Raw genomic sequence first — 20,010 nt, 5'->3', positions numbered from 1 at the left:
ATTTAAATTTGTTATGTAAATTCACCTAAATAATAAGATAGTGCTCTGTTAATTTTAGTCATATTGCCATATTGCATTGAACATATTGCATTGAACAATACAATTGTAGGGCCCCGCCAGTTTGGTGTAAATAAAGGATGTTCATGCATGAAGTTCATTTGTAACGATGGCTCAAGACTCTTCTTTATTATTTGCAACAATAGCATACTGCTCCCTATATTGTTCAAGTAAAAGAAAAAAAACAAGTTTAGAAAATGGACAGATAGACAAAGTGGAGTGAGTAAACCTTGCAGCAGTACTGAAACGGAAAGCCACAGTATGACAGGATTTCACTGCAATTTTTTTCTAATCAGAGGTAGGTCAGGTCAGGTCAGGTTGGGGAGCATGTACTGGTATAGCATGTTGCCGCACCCACCACATGATGAAACAGTTCGGGATTCTGGTTGGCAACACCCCAGGCAGACACGCGGTCCAATCCCACCATCCGGAAATGACCCTCTATCTACCGCAGCCAGGTGTTACATCGGCGTTCCCTTGTCCTGGTCCAACCACTTGGGTCCTCAACAATGAGGATCCTGCAAACCAGATCACCCTCGGGGAATCAGGCCAAATGGCCGTAGTGCTGTCACTGACACTCCCTCATAATGCAGGTAATGTGCCTCATTTGGGAATCAAAGGTAGACTACTGAGTTTAACTGACCGGTTAATTTTGCTGTTTTCTTTTATTATCAGTCTGTATATACCATTTAGTAAGACTAGGTATTACAATTGCAAAATGTAACCTTTTTTGTTAATTTATTGTTCATATTTATTTCTGACCACCTATTTATAATTTAATTTAAGCAACTTGGTTGTGAATAGTAATTAATGAACTGCAACTCCCATGTCTTTATTCATCCATCATAACCTATATTTACACATCATAATTAGGCAATGGTTAATATCTTAATAAAGAGATCTGTAAATCAAGTGCAATGACTATAAACTAAAAATTACTGTATTTATTGAAAAAAAGCAAAACATGTCATTTTTAATTCATACATTGTGTGAAAAAGCAGGCCCCAAAAGTATAATTATGATTAGAGAATTGGAATTAAACACTTAAAACTCATTGCAATGAAATCCAGGCTTGCTGGGGAGTGTCTCAGTACAGTACTATTCCCTGATTTGCTTTAATTTGTCATCTTGTTAAATGTAATGTTATTTGTGGTCTTCTCAAAATGATTATATTGAGAAAATTGTCCAGGACAAAGATAAAGCTGAGTTTTAGTAACTATGAAGTGATCATTCCATTAGGTACACATACTGTACTTGGTTCCCCATTTGCTATCAGAGCTGCTCGAATTCATAAGCACACATTCTCAGTAAAGTGCTTAAAGTGCAACTTCAGACACCTTGGCCCTTATTGATTCCAGCGTGCCAAATATTTTGTGCATAAGATGGTATGAGATCTCTATTCTGAATAGCTTGATTCATCTCAGCCCGTTAACAACAGATTGGATTTAAGTGCTGTGACTGTGACAGCCACTGACTTTACTGTTATGTTCTTGTAATTAAAATAGCTAAAGGAAACAACTCACATTCAAGTTACATATCTGGTTAATTTATTAACTGTGGGAAGATATGATAATGACTTCATGCTACCATTGTCTTTTAGCTGGAGAACAGGTTACTATTTACCGTCTTGAAGAGAGTTCACCTACCAGCTTGGATAAGAGTATGTCATCGTGGTCACAACACGGTCTTTCTGCTATGATCCACCCTTTATCCCGTGAGGAAATGGGTGGTGGTCTACGAAGGGCAATGAAAGTGGTCTGTACTTGGTCAGAAGGAAATCTCCTAAAGCCTGGACAAATGTATATTGTGAAATCATTTCAGCCGGAGATTGTAAAGACATGGCAGAAAATATTCAGTGATGGTACCGTCCTTCACCTTTGTTTAAGGGTATGTTTTATTTGTTGAATGTTAACTTTATAGTGACACGATAATTAAATTATTTTTACTTATAATTATCAATAATAGTGTAGAAGACAATGAATGTGTTAGACTTTACTCGTATTTGCATACACTATTAGTAAAGAGTTGTTGGTTTACTGAATCAGATGCTTTTCAGAGACCCACGTTTGATTCCATGCCCAACCACTAGGTGGAGTTTGTACATTCTTCTGTGTTCACCTGAGCTTTCTCTGGCCACTAAAGATGTGGATATTGGATGCATTACAGATTTTAAATCGTGTATGAGTTTAAATGTGCCAGAAATAACAGCATCTGCGGCTGTTTGATCTTATAGTTATTGTTTCTTTTTTGTTTTTTGCTATTTGATTGTTGCCGGTTTCATTTTTATTACTGAATTTTTAATGCTCTGAATTCCTGCATGTTTCTGTCAAACTTCAATAAAACATGGCCACAAAAAAGGAGAAAAGCTGGTTCCTGTCTTCAGTGTTGTGCAAGTTCACACCTCACAAGAACTAGCTCAAAGTTCAGTTCACACAGATTAAAATGAATAAATTCACATTCATAGTTCACTATTTTAATTTTGAACTAGTTCATGTTCAGTTCATTTTGTATTTTTTAAAGAGTGAGAATAAATGACCCATGAGTTTACTATTTTCAATTTTGCATGCCTTATATAAGGCAATTACAATGTTCTTGAATAAAATACAATAATTATGAAGACTTTTTTATTTAAATACACTTTATTGAGTCATACACAGTAACAAACATGTATAACCATATATGCTAATATCTTCCAGGTCAAAAAAGAAATTAAATAGATGAAAGTATACGTATAAATTACTGCTATATTTCCAACCGTGTGACACAAATGGTGACTGTGGAACCACCGTGTAGGTGAACTAACCTATTACGCTGCCAGTCAAAATTCGCATCACATATTGCATGTCCAGTGGGGAAAAATATCAAGTGGCCTCACAAAGTACAACGTTTTCCTAAAAGCGAAAGTGGAGCTTTGCTGAGTGCTTGTGTCACCGGGGTGCAACTTATTGCACAAGCAGGTAGACACAGACAGTGCCTGTTTGATTTTTTTCCAAATACAAATAAATGGCAAAAAATTTGTACAAAATAAATACTGTATTCGTAAAAGTCCACTATTTGTGCTTATTCAAATAACATATTCAGATTTGGCTCCACCCCTATGTTACAGGGTAAGGCAAAACCTTTAATCTAGACCTAAACCAGATCCAGAATGTCACATAAAACTGAACTAGCTCACGTTCAAGTTCTTCATTTGCAAATATGCTATGTTAAGTTCACCGTTCTTAGAAAAATGAGCTTGTTTAATGAGCGTGTTTTTTTGAACTAGTTAATGCACAACACTGCCTGCCTTGTACCACAAAATGGGTCAATTGGGATCAAGAAGAAAATAACATACAGTATAATAATGCTGCCTCCTAGTGGTAGAAGAAATTGCATAGACAAGAACATGCTACCTTTATTTTGACTTGGCTATGGCCAAGCCTGAATTTCCCAGGAATTTCATTGATTTGTGTGTTGTGTTGTGGCTCATTTCTCAAGTTCACTGCTGTTGACTCACACTGATTTGTATCCTTGTGTTTATTTTTCTTTTTCAGGAAATCCAACAACAACGTGTTGCTCAAAAACTTATCTATACTTTCAATCACCTAAAACCTCATACTATCCCATACTCTCCCAGGTAATACTCTCGCTTAATATTATTTGTACAAGAATTACATAGTGCTGAAATTTGTTCACAAGTAACTTCAGTTTGCATTATTATTATATATATATATATATATTTGCACTGTAATAATATGAACATAAATTAGTAAAAATTTAGAGGGTCTTATTTACACTTGGGTTTAGTCACTATGTAGTGTATATTATGCTTTTCAATGTTTAGGATAGCACTTTTGCTCAATTCATCCATGCAAGACCAGGTTAAGACCCCCACAAGCCACGGGGTGTTGAATCTCAAAAGCCACCCCCTCATCAGTCTCATGCATGTACTCAGACATTATGAATATCATATACAGTATGTCAATAAAAATCCGGTACAGGCAATGAAGTAGAAAAAAAAAACTTATTGCATCACAGAATTGGTTGCAGAACAAATTTAACAGAGGGACACTGGATTTACACGGGGGTCCAATGTGTGATTACAGCACAAATAAAGCTAACAGTATTTTCGACTCACAGCAAATATGCCTAGGAGTGCATAAGCAACAAAGATGAGAGCAAACAGAAGATGGTCATGGAGAACGCAATTCTGCAAGTTCATGCAGTAATAAGACAAAAGCGATCAAACAAGTGGCACTGGCACACATACAAAAAAAAACCAACACATATCAGTCAACATACAGCACTGTGCAATTTAAGGTATATTAAGCAAAATTATATTTGGCTTAATATGCTTTAAATAAACTGTAATCACAAAATTTCCTAATCAGTTTGATTTCTTTGGTAACTTAGAGTGGCACATACCTTTAAGTCATATCAGCTTTCTTTGCATTTAAGAACATTTGACATAGTTAAAAAGTGACTTGGAAAGCATTTTGTAATTATAAATGTTAAATATTGTAGTTTAATTTTTCAGAATACAAATAGAATTCTAAAGGCTAGTGCCAGCCAATGAAATGAGTATTCCTGCCAGCTGACAGAACAGAGTGGCACAATGGAAAAGTAAGCGATACTGAAGAGGGCCTGAGAACTTTGAAAGAAAGTTTTGGACAATTTTGCAATTTTAGTGTTTATTTTAATAACAGCAGATAAGGGCATGCATTTGTACAGTTCTGCTCCAGTCATGGTAATGAATGTCCCTTTCCACTGGAAGGGTCAAAGGGCCACAGTAGACATGAAAGTGATACAAAATTGATTAAATACATTTTGAACCATTTTAGCTTCCTTGTGTTCATTTTGTAAACACCAGTCAGGGGGCATGCATTTCTATAGAAAAGGCTCAGCTTATTAAATGAGTGTCCCTTCGAGTAGATAGGACAATGGGACACAGTAGACTTGAAAGTGATGTAGAAGAATTTCAGCAATCTTTTAAAACACATTTTGAACCATTTTAGGTTACCAGTGTTCATTTTGAAATGAAGGCAGGAACCAATCCCGGGCAGGGTGCCAACCCACCGCAGGACACACACAAACTAGTTCCAATTTAGAATCGCCAATCCACCTAACCAGCATGTCTTTGGACTGTTGGAGGAAACCGGAGCACCCGGAGGAAATCCATGCAGACACAGGGAGAACATGCAAACTCCACACAGGGAGGACCCGGGAAGCGAACCCAGGTCCCCAGGTCTCCCAACTGCGAGGCAGCAGCGCTACCCACTGCGCCACCATGCCGCCTAATCGATAAACATTTTCCCCAAAATTAATTAACGGAAAGTGACTTTTTACCATCTGAACAATTTAAAATTAGCAGTTTAATGATCGTAAGTCTATAAAAAATGGCTAAACATACAGATTGGGTCCCATCCAGGCCAAGCATTTATTTCTTCTGTTCATCCATCCATCCATTTTCTAACCTGCTGAATCCGAACACAGGGTCACGGGGGTCTGCCGGACCCAATCCCAGCCAACACAGGGCACAAGGCAGGAAACAATCCTGGGCAGGGTGCCAACCCACCGCAGGACACACACAAACACACCCACACACCAAGCACACACTAGGGCCAATTTAGAATCGCCAATCCACCTAACCTTCATGTCTTTGGACTGTGGGAGGAAACCGGAGCGCCCGGAAGAAACCCACGCAGACACGGGGAGAACATGCAAACTCCACGCAGGGTGGACCCGGGAAGCGAACCCGGGTCTCCTAACTGCGAGGCAGCAGCGCTACCACTGCGCCACCGTGCCGCCCTTCTTCTGTTCAGCTTCCAATAAAAGTGTTTTTTTCTGTTATCTTAATGGCTCTTCTGTTTAATTACTCATACACACACGTCAGGTTTGTGAAAAAACTAAAGAACGTTTTAATGATTTAGTGATATAAACTGAAAATGTAATTGTGTCTAAAAGGAAATCAAAAAGATTTGAATATAAATAATGGAACTACAATGTCAATTTGAAATTACAATAAAGTAGTGCAAACAATAAAACTTGGTACAATATTTAACACCTGCAATAAAAAATGCATTGGACTGATTTTTTTAACATCTGTCCCTGTACTTTGTACCACTGGTGTACTGCTTTATTTTAACACTGAAGGTGATACAGTTTTCGTTAAAGCAATAGTGGATTCATTTTATATTAAACAGTTGGGCTAGAGAACTTACTGCACTTTAATAGTAATATGTATTAAGAAGATTAAATTCATGCTGATTGATAAGAATGTTCATGAATGATACTTTCAAAAACATTGAAGATTTCTGGGATAGCATTTGCAGAAAAAGAGTTTTAGCTAAGTACATGTAATGTTAATATACATTGTAAATGGTGATAGTTCTTCAGATTTAAAAGTGCAAATTAGTGAAAATCTGAGAAATGTTTGGTGTGAGATGTATAGGTATTACATTCTGTTAGGTGTCTAATTCTATTGTTTTTTTATTTAGTTATCATTCTGCCTCATGGCTCCAGGCCTGTTTCAGAAACAGTAAACTGTACTACAAAAGATTATTCTAGAGAGCAGCAGCAGGTTATAACATTTCTGACTTTCTTGGCACCATGCAGACAGCAAAGGGAAAGATTATTTTTTAAACACTTAAAATGAATAGTGAACAGTTCATATATGCAGTTCATACATTTCCTTTATATAGGATTGCTAAACAGAAATGCCATTGTCCTTTTAAGAAAGTCAAATGCAATTTTACAGATTACCTAAATTGAAAAGAAATTTGGCAGACCATAACACTAGATCAGTATGGAAGTGCCTACAGGAAATAACTACCTACACAACAAGGTCACTCTGTCCTCTAGATGATGAACTTGTTTTGCAGAGGAAGCATAATCAGTTCTTTCGTTGTTTTGGTAAAATGATGCACCTCTTCATTTTTATCCACCTCATCTGGATACTTTCCTTAATCCATTCATCATTTCGGTAAATGACGTGAAAACTGTCTTTAAGAGGACAATGCCAGTCCAGATCACCTCTCCTCTGCAAAATTCCACCACTCCGCAGAGCCAGGCCATGTCTTTAACACCTCATCTAACCAATGTTCATTTCAACATCAACAAATTGTTTAAGAGGTCTGGTAATATTGATGTTCAAAGAGACCCAAGACAACATGCCTTGATGACTTTAGGCCCCCAAGTCTCACACCTATGGCTATAAAACCCTTCAAACATCTAGACACCTACAAAATATAAATCCTCACAAATCCATTTCTGTTTTTCTATCATACTAATGTTCAATCAGCGATGGAAATAGTTACGATTTAACCAAAGATAAGAACCAGTGTAAAGACAGTGTCTTCAAGGATTATTTTGAAAAAGCATAGTAAGATCAGAAAATATAATGCCAGGCACAAATCATACTAGGGGAACAGGCTAAAGCCAGAAATGGAATGATTGATAGAAATCAGCAACCAAGAGACAAAGTCAGGAACAGAAAGACTTCTTTTACTGATAATGAAACCTAATGCTTGACCCTTCTGAAAGATTAACTACTGTAGAGATTTTGTTAGGAATTATCCACCTAGGGATAAAGCTATTTGTGACCATCGCCACATTTGTAGTGAACTTCTGCTGATGTCACCAAACTACCGCTCACAGTCACAAGACATGTCTCAGCACATCATGCAACAAATGTAATTTTGCTCAAATAAATAAAATGATTAAAAAGTTAAAAAATAATTTCTCCATTGTAAAAAACTATAAAGTAAAAAAACCAGACAATAATTTATATTATGACAACCAGGAGATGGACAAGATTGAAATAACACCAGAAGACAAAATATATCAATTACCAAAAAATTAGACATAGAATCGAAAAAGAAATTTAAAAAAATATATACAAACTCAGTGAAAATAACCTTTTTGTTGTTTTGGTAAGAATCCATTAATTTAACCTCTGCCACTTGCCTCTGTAGCAACATATGGAAAGCGTAGGTAGCCATTAGCTGTTTATACATTTCATGTATAAATTATAATTACTGTATACTGAGAAGTGCTGCTCAGATTAAATAAGCTGAAATCAAACAAATCACCAGGACCACATAGTATTTATCCTCGAGTTCTTTAGGAGGCTAGTGAGTACAGATATAAACCCTTGACACATATTTTTATGAAGTCATTGCACACTGGAGAGGTTCCGAAGGATTGGAAAATGGCAAATATCATCCCATTATATAAAAAGGGTGACAGGGCAGATCCAAGCAACTATAGGCCAGTAAGCTTAACATGCATCACAGGAAAATTAATGGAAGGAATAATTAAGGATAAGATTGAGCAACACATGGCAAGGACAGGAGTTATTCTGAACAGTCAGCATGGGTTCAGAAGAGGGAGGTTGTGTTTTACTAACATGCTGGAATTCTATGAGGAAGCAACAAAAGGATACGATCAAAGTGGAGCATATGATATTATTTATCGTGACTTTCAGAAAGCATTTGATAAGGTGCCTCATGAGAGGTTGGGCATCAGATTAAAAGAAGTGGGAGTTCAGGGTGATGTGCGAGGAATTCAGCAGAATTGGCCGATGTTAAGAGTGGTGTTCCACAGGGGTCAGTGCTAGGGCCGCTGCTATTTTTGATATATATAAATGATTTAGATAGGAATATAAGTAACAAGCTGGTTAAGTTTGCAGGTGATACCAAGATAGGTGGATTAACAGATAATTTGGAATCCGTTATATCATTACTGAAGGACTTGGATAGCTTACAGGCTTGGGCAGATTTGTGGCAGATGAAATTTAATGTCAGTAAATGTAACGTATTAGGACATAGGAAGTAAAAATGTTAGGTTTGAATACACAATGGGCGGTCGGAAAATCGAGAGTACACCTTATGAGAAGGATTTAGGAGTCATAGTGGACTCTAAGCTATTGACTTCCTGACAGTGTTCAGAAGCCATTAAGAAGGCTAACAGAATGTTAGGTTATATAACACGATGTGTGGAGTACAATCCAAGGAGGTTCTGCTCAACCTTTATAACGCTCTGGTTAGGCCTCATCTTGAGTACTGTGTGCAGTTTTGGTCTGCAGGCTACAAAAAGGACATAGCAGCACTAGAAAAGGTCCAGAGAAGAGCAACTAGGCCGATTCCAGGGCTACAGGGGTTGAATTATAAGGAAAGATTAAAGAGCTGGGCCTATACAGTTTAAGCAAAAGAAGATTAAGAGATGACATGATTGAAGTGTTTAAAATTATGAAGGGAATCAGTACAGTGGATTGAGACTGTTATTTTAAAATGAGTTCATCAAGAACACGGGGACACAGTTGGAAACTTGTTAAGGGTAAATTTCGCTCAAACATTAGGAAGTTTTTCTTTACTCAAAGAACGACAGACACTTGGAATAAGCTACCAAGTAGTGTGGTAGACAGTAAGACATTGGGGACTTTCAAAACTCGACTTGATGTTTTTTTGGAAGAAATAAATGGATAGGACGGGCGAGCTTTGTTGGGTTGAATGGCCTGTTCTTGTCTAGAGTGTTCTAATGTACTATACATTGAATAATATAGGAAAGAAAGTTGTTTCTCCTGAGCAACATAAATGCTTCATATCTATAAAATGAAATAAAGCTCCCTATTCTCCACCAATATACAGTAGTACAGCACCATGTTTTCATTTATATATAACAACCAATCTATGTGACGCAACAATTCTGCTAGGCAGTTTGTAATTCTGACTCCTTTTTCATTCTCTCCAGTTGTCTGTTTTCATCCAGTAATATACTTCACTTTGCTGCTGTGTGCTTATAGCTCAGCGACATTTGTTGATTTTTGAATCTGATCTGCTCATTTTAGTTTCTGCCACACCATCTCAATGAGGTTTATATTTGTAGTTTAGCCAAGGTACAGATCGCCATCTCCATGTCATTGTTTTCTGACAATTACTTTTTTGTGATTTATATTATTAGAACAAAATGCTGTTGATCAGACTAAACAATGAGTGTAAACTGTTTGTTTTATAGGTTTCTGGAAGTATTCCTGCTTTATTACCATTCTACTGACCAGTGGATGACAATTGAGATGAATATGAATGGGGAATTTAGAAAATACAATAATAACAATGGCGAGGAAATTTCTCCTGTTAATCTTCTTGAAGAAACAATGCTGGCATTCTCTCATTGGACATATGAGTATACTCGAGGCGAACTCCTGGTTCTCGATCTGCAAGGTTTGTTGTTCTACAAGTCTACATACTCCAATGACATTTTGTTTCCAGTAAGAAGGCCCCAAAATTCAAAGTACAAAGAAAAATTGAAAGCTGAAACAAACAAAAACTAAGATACTGCATAAATATGAAATAAAAATAAAGAAAACTGTAGTATATTTGGGGACATTGGTGTTTTATTTACCATATTATTAAGTGTAAATTGGACAATGAATAAACACTGTGTTGACAGGGCACAAGTTAATTAACTACTTTCTCTATTTTACTAATGTAAAAGAAAATAACATATTATTATATAAAAATGTGTCTTTGTCATTAATGAACTATTTAGTGGCTACCATAAACACGTTCTGAACCAACTGGTTTTTTTTTTTAACTCAGGTGTTGGGGAAAACCTCACTGACCCTTCAGTGATAAAAGCAGAGGACAAAGAGTAAGTTTTATACTAAATTAAGTTAAAACAATCTATTCGTTGTCTATGAATGGCTTCTTTAAATATGTAACCAATGCAGGATGTATCACATGTGTTGCCTCTGCATTATTGGTATAAATTCTTGTAGTTTATTGAAAACATACTCAATTACAAAGTATCATAACTTGCTGGGTCTACTTAATAAAATTATCAGATATATTTCTTTGTAATTAAATGAAATACTTCTACATAAGTTTGTGGACCTAACACTCCAATTTCTTGCAATAAAATAAATATGTAAAAAAACTAAACGACCAGGAGTGAGTTTCCAAAAATGTTCGTACTTCTTCCATAACGAACGACTTAAAGAAGTATGCAGGCAACGAACAAGCAATTTTTACACTGGTTTCCTGAAAGGCTACTTAGGACAGGAATCCTACGAGCGAAAATAAAGTGACATTGGAAACCCCACCCTGCAACAAGTCTTACAAGTGATAATAACACATCTATCTTTAATAAAATCAAAAATAAACCAAGTAAAGTATTTATCCTAACACAGTTATGAGGACAACCTGCCTTGCTTCTACACTAGCCTGGTAGGCATCCTATCGTGTAAGAAGTATCATTTGGTCGTTGTCAGCCTCTATAACCACCTTCTCCTCCTCGTATTCCTCATCCATAAAGGGCAGTGGGACACCTGCTTTAACAGCAACTATTATGGCACAACATCACCTACAGAGTTTCTGATGCTGCCCGAAGATTTATGGAGACAAATGAAACACATTTTCCACATTCCTATTGTGCATTCAAGCACATTGCACTTTGGCCACAGTCTGTGGAGTACTTAAAGATGTCAATTGATCTGGTTGAGGAGGATAGGCAATGTAACCCAGGCAGCCATGCCCAAATTCACTGTCCATTGCCTTGCAACAGAATACTGAATTGGCCCAGATAAATGCATCATGGGTACTTCCAGGCCACTTTGCCCTGATGTCTGTGAACAGCCCTTGGTGCCTGTATATTGCTTACACATTAACTGCTGAAAACCCTATATGGTAGGTGTACGTTGGCTGCCAAAGGCTAGGTGTATGAATTGGTATGAGTGTCTCATCCATCGCTCCAACAACGTGTGGGGAGTTGAGTATTGTGTGGAACCTGACTTGACTTTCACAGAGCACTTCAGTGGTGGATGGCAACCCTTTGTTGTTGTTTGTGTGGCAAAGAAGCAGCCTAGAAACTCTATGTATAGCTTTACACACAGCCGCCTTGCTTAGTCCATGTGTGTCACTGAGAGTCTGCTGGAATCCTCCTATGGCATGATATCTCAACGCTTCTAGGAACTGCACAACAGCTGTCGGGGCATAGTTGCAATGGATGGGTCTGGACAGGTCTTCCTCTACCATCCATCCATCCATCCATCCTCTTCCGCTTATCAGAGGTCGGGTCGCGGGGGCAGCAGCTTGAGCAGAGATGCCCAGACTTCCCTCTCCCCGGCCACTTCTTCTAGCTCTTCTGGGAGAATCCCAAGGCGTTCCCAGGCCAGCCGAGAGACATAGTCCCTCCAGCGTGTCCTGGGTCTTCCCCGGGGCCTCCTCCCGGTTAGACGTGCCCGGAACACCTCACCAGGGAGGCGTCCAGGAGGCATCCTGATCAGATGCCCAAGCCACCTCATCTGACTCCTCTCGATGCGGAGGAGCAGCGGCTCTACTCTGAGCCCCTCCCAGATGACTGAGCTTCTCACCCTATCTTTAAGGGAAAGCCCAGACACCCTGTGGAGGAAACTCATTTGTATTCGCGATCTCGTTCTTTCGGTCACTACCCATAGCTCATGACCATAGGTGAGGGTAGGAACATAGATCGACTGGTAAATTGAGAGCTTCGCCTTGCGGCTCAGCTCCTTTTTCACCACGACAGACCGATGCAGAGCCCGCATCACTGCAGATGCCGCACCGATCCGCCTGTCGATCTCACGCTCCATTCTTCCCTCACTCGTGAACAAGACCCCGAGATACTTGAACTCCTCCACTTGGGGCAGGATCTCGCTACCAATCCTAAGAGGGCACTCCACCCTTTTCCGGCTGAGGACCATGGTCTCGGATTTGCTGCGAACCGATCTTCCTCTACCAGTACTGTCATTATTTGGTTACCTGTATCTCTTCAATATTGCACCATTACTTAGGTGATTGAGTGGGTTTAGTTGTGCTCATGACAATGCATTACCCCACAAAAGTTGGCTGTATGAACAAAGAATGTGACCTTGTTGTAACCTCAGGCTCAGGATGAGGATTCTTTGCTATGCTGCCATTTTCATAATGGTGATAGAGTCCGATTGTTCTTTTTATAATACAGTACTTGATTAAACTTTCAAATTTTGATTCATCGTTCCATAAGTCTTTCTTCCAGTCTGTAGTAGTCCACAGCTTGTATTTCAAGGCCCTATTTTGTCCTTTAAGGAATGCCTTTCTTACTGCCACTCACCCTGTCAAACCTGTAGCACAAAGTCCCCTCTTCACAGTAGAAACCAAGACTTGTTTTTTTTCGACTAATGTTAAACTGAGCTTGAAGCTGTTGTGCTGTGAAACGCCTATCATGTAAGCTGATGACCCTCAGAAACTTCTCTTCTGATTGGGTGGTGGCTTTGGGTCTGACAGATCTCATCAAGCAGAGTTTCTTCCAGTTTCCAATTGCCTTTGGATTTTGTAGGACACCAAACTCACTGACACTTCGATTTTTTTTTTTTTTGCAATTTTTCAACCTGAAAGACCTGTGGACGGCATGGTGGCACAGTGGTAGCGCTGCTGCCTCGCAGTAAGGAGACCTGGGTTCGCTTCCCGGGACCTGCCTATGTGGAGTTTGCATGTTCTCCACGTGTCTGCGTGGGTTTCCTCCGGGTGCTTTGGTTTCCTCCCACAGTCCAAAGACATGCAGGTTAAGTGGATTGGCGATACTAAATTGTCCCTCGTGTGTGCTTGGTGAGTGGGTGTGTGCCCTGTGGTGGGCTGGTGCCCTGCCCGGGGTTTGTTTCCTGCCTTGCTCGCTGGGATTGGCTCCAGCAGACCCTGTGTTAGGATATAGCGGGTTGGATAATGGATGGATGGATAGATGAAAGGCCTGCACTTCTACAGGTAATAATGCTCTGTCAGATTTCATTTGTTAATTGCTGTTTTCTTGCCATTATCACTAGAGTTTACAACTTTCTGCAGTGTAATATTGTCCACGTCGTACTTCAGAGGGTGTAGTAACACAGTCTGTTCAAACTCTGATTTAAGACAAACAGAGGATTTTAAGTAATCAACAGAAGTTGGGACGCCTGTGCAAATTGTTTGCTTCAACTTGCAAGGCATAGTTTAGTTGAAATTACTGCAGAACATCTGGAGGTTGTAACCTATTGGTTGTTTCCTGAAGAAGGCCAATTTCTAATATTTTGATATTTCCTTTTTCAGTTTTTGTTAACCTAAACTTTAAATTTAAACCTGTGGGAGTTTACTGCTTACCTTTTTACCATTTTAGGTCATTTATTGCATTTCGACTGATTACATTTAAAGAAAATCTTGAATAACTGAGGTGTTCTGAAACTTTTGACCAGTAGTGTAAGTTATACTTGTAATTGTCACACCCAACAAATACACTTCATTTCCACTAGAAAAGAATATGTTAAGCCTTAAACATGCTAATTTTGAGTAAAGTAAATTTCAATCAATGGTGTAATGGCAATATACCCCAAGGCTTTTTTTTTTAATTCAAGTTAATAATTAATTTAAATAATGAACAGCTATCGGTCAATTCAGTGAATTAAAAAAAAAAACTTTAAGAATATAAATAGTGATTTAAACAGATATCCAAGAAATATTTAAAAATAAAATTCTGTCATGCTTTCTGCTAAAAAAGGTGTAATTAATATTACTGTAACATGTGAATTCATTTTATGAGGTTAACTGAATTATTTTTATGTTTAACCCCCACAGTTGTCAGAATATGGTGTTTGGACCAGCCAATTTAGGAGAACATGCAATAAAAAACTTCACTGAGAAACACCAGTGTAACTCATGCTGTAAAAAGCTGAAACTTCCAGGTAAGTATAGAAACTGCTTGGACGCCATTTACAAAGTGACCGAATGCCTAGATTTGTCAATAGACTGATCATTCAATCATTAACACATGATCTGATCTTGGATCATGCTGTGAATCACATGCTTCCTTAATTTTCTGTCTTCGGCAGACTGAAATAACCTCTGTATTAGTACACCCAGTCCATTGTGTAATGTTATTAATTCACGCCACTCATCATTTCCACTTCCTCTCACAGGGGTGTTGTGCCAGGTATTTTCATCTCCACACTTAACTGTTATCTTTTTCATGCTGTGTCCAGAACATGTGAGTTTCCTCCTTTATACTGATCGGAAGAAAAACACATCTGTCTTTCACCTGACGTTTTAATAATCCATCTTTCAATTCTTCCTTGCAAATGACCATCCTCCATTAACCTTGGCTTTGTGTCTATTGTAATCTCATAACTTTATCAAATAACTGTTACGGATGTTGGAACTGCCTGTCCTTTCTTCAGCCTGATTCTGATTTCTTCAACACGGTCATCATTATCTATAACAGTAGATTTTAGGTATGTGAAACTTTGTGATGGCATTTCAGTTGTATGTTTCATCTTTCATTATCTGAGGCCATCACTGTGGTCTTGTAAATATTCATCTGTAGAGTTTATTTCTTTCTAGTAACATTTTCTCATAGATTTCAACAATTTTCAGTATTAATGTGACAATCTTCTACAATGTCAGGTTTTGCATACACGGGTTTAAATTGCTGGCAAACAGCATTCACCTCAGTTCTAATCAGTTGGTCCTAGAGGAAAAAAATACTTGATGTCAAGTGTTCAAACCACCGAATTACATAAAACGAAACTGAGCTTAGTTTCTTTCAATGCGCATGGAAAAGTGAAGAAAATTTTTATTTTAAAATAATTTCTGACCTTTCTAGTTGTCCATTTTATATCAGACTTAGACGCTGAGATATAATAGCATGATGAGTTTATAATTTAGATCACAGATTCATTGTATGCAGCTCCTGATGCTTCTCATTTCAGTGTCCGATAAATAGCCAGCGCTGATGAATTCCACTTTTCCATTATTGTAATATCCTGGGAAAACTTTCCACTATGTTTGTCACTGATTTCACCAAGATTTGCAGGAAGAAGTCCAAGTGTGAATGCAGAAAATAAATCTGTTGTGAAATGTGCCACTTTATGGTTTTGTATGATTGAAGCATGTTGTCAACCATCTTAACAAAGTCAGGTGCTCTGTAGTTGCCAAGAAAATTCTCAACAACATCCTTGAATACCTTCCATGAGATCTACTGCAGCCCTGTGGACCAGCAACAATTTTTCATCAGTTGAACTATTATGTGAAGAGCAGGCAGAAACATCTTTGTTGGATAAACATGTGGTTTATGTGCCAAACCTTATTGCTCTGGATCCAAATGCTGATGGAGTGACCAGTTCTTGTTAATGTAATGAGACTCTTTAACATGACTGTCCCATTTGCAGATGAAGCAAGAGTACTCTGTGTATCCGAGCTGCTTTCCTAGTATCAGTGTCACGACTTTGAGATCACCACAGATATTTCAGTTGTAGTTGTTGTACTTACATTGTGAGAGGAAATAACAAAAACAGGCGAGTGCAATAAAATGGCACGTGATAGGAAAGGTGATTTTTGTGATCAGCAAGCCAAAACTGTGGCCTAGTGTTATCATATATTTTATGCAGTTATTGTATAAGATGCAGTATATTATCATTTGCTGCTGTTGCATATAATGTTATTGGTGATGTCATATATTATACTCCCTGCTGCTCAATGTTTCTATATTTGGTGTTCTATATTTATGGCTGTAACAACAAGAAAAATTATATTTGCCTGACAGTAAACTATCATGTGATCTGCAAGAGTAGCATGGTCCCAAGGTGACTGACAGAACTAAACAGGGCCAGTGTGAGTGCGTGAATACACACATATTCGGTATCAAGAAATGAGACAATACAATAGATAGATAGATAGATAGATAATGTGTAAATACAATATTGTACTGATAATGCATGTTACAGTGTATAATTGAAAGCAGAATAATTAATATGTTTGATCTTAAAATGTATTTTTAATTTCTTTTGTTACAGTTAAACGAATAAAGCTCTTTTTTCTTCTGCAGATCTTACAAGAAATGATTATACTCCTGGGAAAATCAATCCTGCCTTTGACGATGAGGCAACTGAAATAAGTAGCACATTGTGATGTGGGAGAAGATTAGGACTCAACACTTGACGAAAGGCAAGCTGCTATAAGAAATGAAACCATATTTTATGTTTGGAAATCAGGACTGTCATTATCATCATGGACTACAGATGCACTGATCATGTCTTGTATTCATTTCTCTTTTGCACTGCAGGACTCGCTGTGCTCTTCAAATCTGTAGTAATGTCTCTCAGTAACCCACTTTGACTTCTAATGTCTTGTGTTTTACCGTGTTTTTGCACAGTTTGCTCAGCTAGCTTGACAATAACATTTTCACATCTGTTTACCCAGTATCGTGTAGATCTATTGATTCTAATGCCAATTTGTAATCTGGCCTTTCGAAAGAATTTGAAACTGCGATTAACTTACTAACAAGTGTAGCCTTTGCTGCTCTTTTCATACTTTAGCGCTTCACACAACTCCATAAAGTTCATGAATGTACAGATTTTTCTGCCCATTCACAGACTGAATTTGACATTACTACGAATTCCTTTTAGGCATTCATTAGAATGTACAGATGTTTTTTCTAGCACTCATTATTGTAATATATTTATTAACTTAGGTCTGTCTCCCTCTAAGCCTGTAATGCAATAAGCAGGTTCAGAAAATAGAAGGATGGATATTTATTTACTTTAGTAGATTTTTTGTCACAGTGTTTCAGAGAATATTTTTCTTTTAACTATATACGTAAATCGTTTTTGAAGAGTATTGGCAAATGTAAATATTGTAAAACTAAGTTATTTGCATTTATTCCAGCTGGGAAGTCATGGCAACAAATTAGTAGAAGTCTGGAGTTTTGAATTACTGATTAAACTATACAAACGAATATATGTGTATTGCTGAGACAACGCTTGTAAGTCAAACACGGGTACTGCATAAAGCAATATATTACTAAGCATGTTTTTAATTGAAAGTCATGAAGCTTTTTTGCTTCTTCTAAATACAGAAAACATACATCTACCATATTTGCTGCACTGCCATTCACGTTGAATTTTATTAAAATATTTTCTTGAAATATTTGTGTTAATTTTGAATACTTTAGCAGACACTTAAGATGTTTCAGTAATTAAATATGTTGTGTAGGTGCCAGGAAGGAAGGACAGGCATTCTGGCCAGGATAAAAGAAGATTCATACCTGGTCAGGAGGCCCATAATGGAAGGGCTGGGCAAAGAGGCTTACCAGGAGCACGTCATTCCCCCATAAGGCAGGACGCAGCACTTTTGGGGTCTTTGAGGACCAGCAGAAGGCGCTGCCAGTGGAGGACTGCTTTAGTTTCCACACAACCAAGAGTGCTTCAGAGGACATGGACAGGAAATTGGAAGCAGTTCCCAGGTCGACTTTTAATAAAAGCCTGGCGCCTCACTTTATTTGAGTTGCAGTTGGGCAGCAGTGGGCAATGCTGTTTTGGAAGAGGATGGAGAATTGTAAATAGTGTATTTGTGCTGGTGTTCTTATGAAAAGGTGTCAAATAAAATCATTTCTTTGAACCTGGAATCGTGTTGGGTGTTGCTTTGTCTATGGTTTGGGACTCAGTGGTACCCCCTTGTGGTTACAATTGGCATAGTCAGCAGGATTTCCTGACTGTTTGTTGGCGGGGTCCTGGAAAAATTTTTTGCCATCAAAATCCAGATCTTAATCCCACAAATCCAACACTTTGGACCAGAAATGGGCAGAAGAACAACCAGCTACACCTAAAGAAAATATCAACAAAATAATTAAAATCAAATTTTAATGTTTGTTTCTTGGATGCTAATTTTGAGCAGAGTGAAGAAGGTGAATCAGATACAACATGCTAGGAATGGATTAAAGATAGCAACAAAGAAAAGAGAGAAGAGTGTGGAGCAAATAAACACTGTTCGCCTACAGTAGGACAGAGAATTGCTGTGCATTAATTTTCCTTTTCTTATTAAAAGAACCCAGATCTCCGTTCTTACAAGTTAAGATTGTGTTCCTTGAGTGATGAGTAATGTTAAAAGTAGCGGAATGCCACCACTGAATTTAGATGTATTATTCTAAAAAGTGTCAGATGCGGCCTTAGGAGTACACGGGGCCTTGGGCGAGTGTCATATGCGGGGCTGAGAGCCATAAGTGTAGACTATATACCGTACCACCACGCTCACGGGCTTGTGTTTGATTACATTACGTATTGTAATTGTTCTTATATTGGTTTAGTGGCCTTTAACCAACTTAATTAATGATTCAAAAACATTTTGCACGCAAAATTAACAAACTAGATAACAGTCGTTTCTGCCGAACCCGCTGGAGTGGGCAAATTTATTTAATTACGGAGAACCAGAACACTTGTAATAAAACGAACACTTACCAAACAGCTGCTTTGACAGTCACAGACGGAAGTCCACTTTTTTGGCTTTTCACTGAGCAAAATCGTTGATAAGATCCTCGTAGTCCAATATTGAGACAAGTTCCTTTTCGATTGACAAAATAGCTAAACTGCACAGTCTGTTTTGCAACATTGTTGATCGTAGATAATTTTTGATATTTTTCAACTTTGAAAAGCTTCTTTCCACGCTCGCAACGGTCACAGAAATTAGAAGAAATCCACCACGTACCGTATTTCAGTCTATAACGGATTTGAATGTCTTGCAGAGGCCCCGCATATTTGTATGATGAGCTGACGGTGACAAAAGAATCTCCTATCGTGGGGTCCCCCTCAGGCGCGGGGCCTGGGGCGATTGCCCTAGTCACCACCCCCAAAGGCCGTCTCTGAAAGTGTGTCTTGTAAGTCTAAATGTCTAAATACAGTATGTATTCAGAAATTAAAACCAGGACATTATTACCTTAGCAGGCCAAGAAAATATGTATATAGTATTCAAAAATATATAATATTCAGCAAAATTATCAGTACCAATTTCATAATTGGCCATTTCTCAGCAATATGAAACAGTCCTGTGGCCTGCTTCCATACACTGTCATGTAAAAGGACTTTGCTACTACTAATGTAAGTTCTTCTCCCAGACAGACTCCTGTTATGTCCCCTTTTTCCCTCTTTTCCTACTTAGAATACAAAGCAAACACAATATCCTTGCTTCT

General features: G+C 38.1%; 1 protein-coding gene across 4 annotated transcripts in view; it reads left to right on the top strand.

Annotated features, from left to right (window-relative positions):
• LOC114652139 (transient receptor potential cation channel, subfamily M, member 6) overlaps positions 1 to 18,133 on the top strand; it is a 158,347-nt gene extending 140,214 nt beyond the window's left edge. For 3 of the 4 annotated variants that reach the window (XM_051928453.1, XM_051928454.1, XM_051928452.1), the window contains 6 exons: positions 1,658 to 1,944; positions 3,591 to 3,673; positions 10,051 to 10,256; positions 10,635 to 10,686; positions 14,631 to 14,737; positions 16,876 to 18,133. In XM_051928453.1, coding sequence (XP_051784413.1) covers positions 1,658 to 1,944; positions 3,591 to 3,673; positions 10,051 to 10,256; positions 10,635 to 10,686; positions 14,631 to 14,737; positions 16,876 to 16,958 — 818 coding nt within the window. In that variant the 3' untranslated portion in view covers positions 16,959 to 18,133. The remainder of the gene's footprint in view (positions 1 to 1,657; positions 1,945 to 3,590; positions 3,674 to 10,050; positions 10,257 to 10,634; positions 10,687 to 14,630; positions 14,738 to 16,875) is intronic. The other variant, XR_007935172.1, reaches the window with a different exon arrangement.
• The last annotated feature ends 1,877 nt before the right edge of the window (positions 18,134 to 20,010 follow it).

The sequence above is a fragment of the Erpetoichthys calabaricus genome, chromosome 5, assembly GCF_900747795.2.
Source record: "Erpetoichthys calabaricus chromosome 5, fErpCal1.3, whole genome shotgun sequence".
NCBI classification, from domain to species: Eukaryota; Metazoa; Chordata; class Cladistia; order Polypteriformes; family Polypteridae; genus Erpetoichthys; species Erpetoichthys calabaricus.
The sequence above is the reverse complement of the archived record's forward strand: the minus strand, read 5'-3'. Positions and strand labels throughout refer to the sequence as shown.